At 37.4% G+C, this 2,786-nt stretch overlaps 1 protein-coding gene across 1 annotated transcript; it reads left to right on the top strand.

The window, feature by feature from the left end:
* The first annotated feature begins 875 nt into the window (after positions 1-875).
* On the top strand, positions 876-1,919 carry LOC138869132 (uncharacterized). The gene is made up of 3 exons (XM_070146727.1): positions 876-1,351; positions 1,421-1,595; positions 1,761-1,919. Exons 1-3 carry the CDS (start codon positions 876-878, stop codon positions 1,917-1,919), a joined length of 810 nt encoding a protein of 269 aa, XP_070002828.1.
* Positions 1,920-2,786: the final 867 nt, after the last annotated feature.

Genomic DNA, 2,786 nt, shown 5'->3' with positions numbered 1-2,786 from the left:
AAGAAAAAAAATGTAATTAGTTGAAACCATTGCAATAGTAGGCGAATGTAAGGTTGGGAGGTGGAACCAATTTCATAACCAATTTGCAATCTTGCAAATTGGCAAGTAGGCAATAGAACAGATTTTGATCGGTTTTTGTGAGCATTCATTCAGCTATAAATAGGGATGGTGTTGCCTCATTTCAAACACACCAAAACGAGAGAAGCAGAAAGCAGTGAGAGTAATCCACAAATTGTTGTCTGTGAGATAAATAGTGAGTGGTAGTAATATTATAGCGAGGTGTTTAAAATAAAGAGTGTTATTTTTTCAAAGTTGTAGTAGTCTTTTGACACTACTAAGTTGTAATATTATAGTGGTAATATTGCTCCACTCGGGTATTGTATTTTACCCCGTTAAAATATTTGGTGTCGTTGTTACTCTCTTGTGTTATTGTTATTTACCGTGGATATTATTCCTGGGTGGGATATTACTTTTTATCCCAACAAAGTGGTATTAGAGCCATGGCGAATAATGGTCCGTTGTCTTTCCAATACCCCTGTCTGACAAAAGATAATTATAAGAAATGGTGTCTACATATGAAAGCCATTCTTGGCTCCCAGGATGTGTGGGAAATCGTAGATAAAGGGTATGCAAAACCCGATAATGAGGAAGCTCTGCCTCAAAATAAAAAAGATGTATTGGCAAAGACAAAGAAGAAGGATCAACAAGCCCTCACGCTCATCCACCAATGTTTGGATGATGCCATGTTTTAGAAGGTGGCAAATGCTACCACCTCAAAGGAAGCTTGAGAGATTTTACAAAATTCTCTCCAAGGAATTGACAAGGTGAGGAAGGTAAAACTTCAAACTTTAAGGGCTGATTTTGAAGTTTTAAAAATGAAAGAATCCAAATGCATTTCGGATTATTGTTCAAAAGTGAAGGCTGTTGTAAATCAGTTAAGAAGATACGGGGAGGACATAGAAGATGTTCGTGTGGTAGAAAAAATTCTTCACACTTTAACACCTAAATTTGATTTTGTGGTGTGTGCTATTGAGGAGTCTAAAGATTTAGACTCAATGATGGTGGAGCAATTGGAGGGTTCTTTACAGGCCCAAGAAGAAAAGATCAAAAGGAGACAAGAAGTGTCATTGGAGCAACTTCTTAAAACTCAGACATCCTTCAAGGATTATGGAGGTGAAAAGAGCTATCGAGGAAACACACGAGGACGAGGCCGTGGCGGTCATGGAAGAGGAAGAAGTAACGGTAATAACTTCAACAATGAAGTTAAAATGCACCAAACATTCAAAGATCGTGGTTGTGGACAAAGAGGAGGAAGAGGACGTGGCTACTACCAAGAAAATAATGGACAAAGGTGTGACATATCAAAAATTGAGTATTATAATTGTCATAAATTTGGCCATTAGTCTTGGGAATGTCGTAGCAATATTGGAGAAAAAGCTAACCTTGTTGACAACAAGAAAGAAGAAGTTGAGTCAACGTTGTTGATGGCACTCAAGGAAGAAGACACGGATGATTACAGCTCATGGTATTTGGACAATAGAGCAAGAAATCATATGTGTGGATGCAAAGAAAAGTTTGTGGAGATCAATAAAACGGTAAGAGGTAATGTGTCCTTTGGAGATACCTCAAAGATTCAAATCGAAGGGATAGGTACGATTCTGATCTCCTATAAAAATAGCGACCACAAGTTAATTCAAGATGTTTATTACGTCCCAAAATTAAAAAGTAATATTTTGAGTTTGGGCCAACTTCTTGAAAAGGGATATGATATCGACATGAAAAATATGCATCTTTGGCTTAGAGATTCAAATGGAATTCTAATTACTAAAGTGCATATGGCAAAGAATAGATTATATTCTTTGAATATTAAGATAATTGATGCAAAGTATTTCAAGGCTAATGTTCAAGATGAATCATAGCGTTGGCACATGCGATTTGGGCACTTGAATTTTGAAGCACTCAAAACAATGGGAGAAAAGAACATGGTACATGGGATACCATCAATCAATCATCCAAATCAATTGTGTGAAGCTTGTCTTCTTGGAAAGCATGCAATGAGGAGTTTTCCAAAGGAGGCCATGTCAAGATCAACCAAACCGCTCCAGCTTGTTCAAACTGATGTGTGTGGACCAATCAATCCACCTTCCTTTGGTAAAAGTAAATACTTTCTTCTCTTCATTGATGACTTTAGTAGAAATACTTGGGTTTATTTTTTGAACCAAAAAATCTGAAGTTTTTGTTGCTTTTAAAAATTTCAAAGTACTTGTGAAGAAAGAAAGTAGCTATGAAATTAAAGCTCTAAGGTCCGATAGAGGAGGCGAATTCACTTCAAACGAATTTAATGACTTCTATCAATCTCATGGAATTCGTCGCCCTCTAACAGTACCTTATTCACCCCAGCAAAATGGTGTTGTAGAGAGAAAGAATCGAACGATTCTTAATATGGCTAGATGTATGTTGAAAGCTAAAAGTGCAAGGAATATTAGGTTGAAGCTGTTTCTTGTGCAGTTTATTTGAACAACAGGTCTCCCACAAAAAATGTTAGAGATCAAACCCCTCAAGAAGCATGGAGTGGAAGAAAACCAAGTGTCAAGCATTTGAGAATCTTTGGGAGCATAGCATATGCTCATGCGCCACATCAAGGGAGAGCGAAGCTTGACGATCGAAGTGTCAAGCATGTGTTTGTTGGCTATGATACGAGTTCAAAAATCTACAAGTTATACAACCCAAGTAGAGGCAAGGTGGTGGTGAGTCGCGATGTTGAATTTGATGAAGAATTGGCATAG

The sequence above is a fragment of the Nicotiana sylvestris genome, chromosome 1 (assembly GCF_000393655.2).
Source record: "Nicotiana sylvestris chromosome 1, ASM39365v2, whole genome shotgun sequence".
Lineage (NCBI taxonomy): Eukaryota > Viridiplantae > Streptophyta > Magnoliopsida > Solanales > Solanaceae > Nicotiana > Nicotiana sylvestris.
Note: the sequence above shows the minus strand (reverse complement) of the source record. Positions and strands in the feature narration are given on the sequence as shown.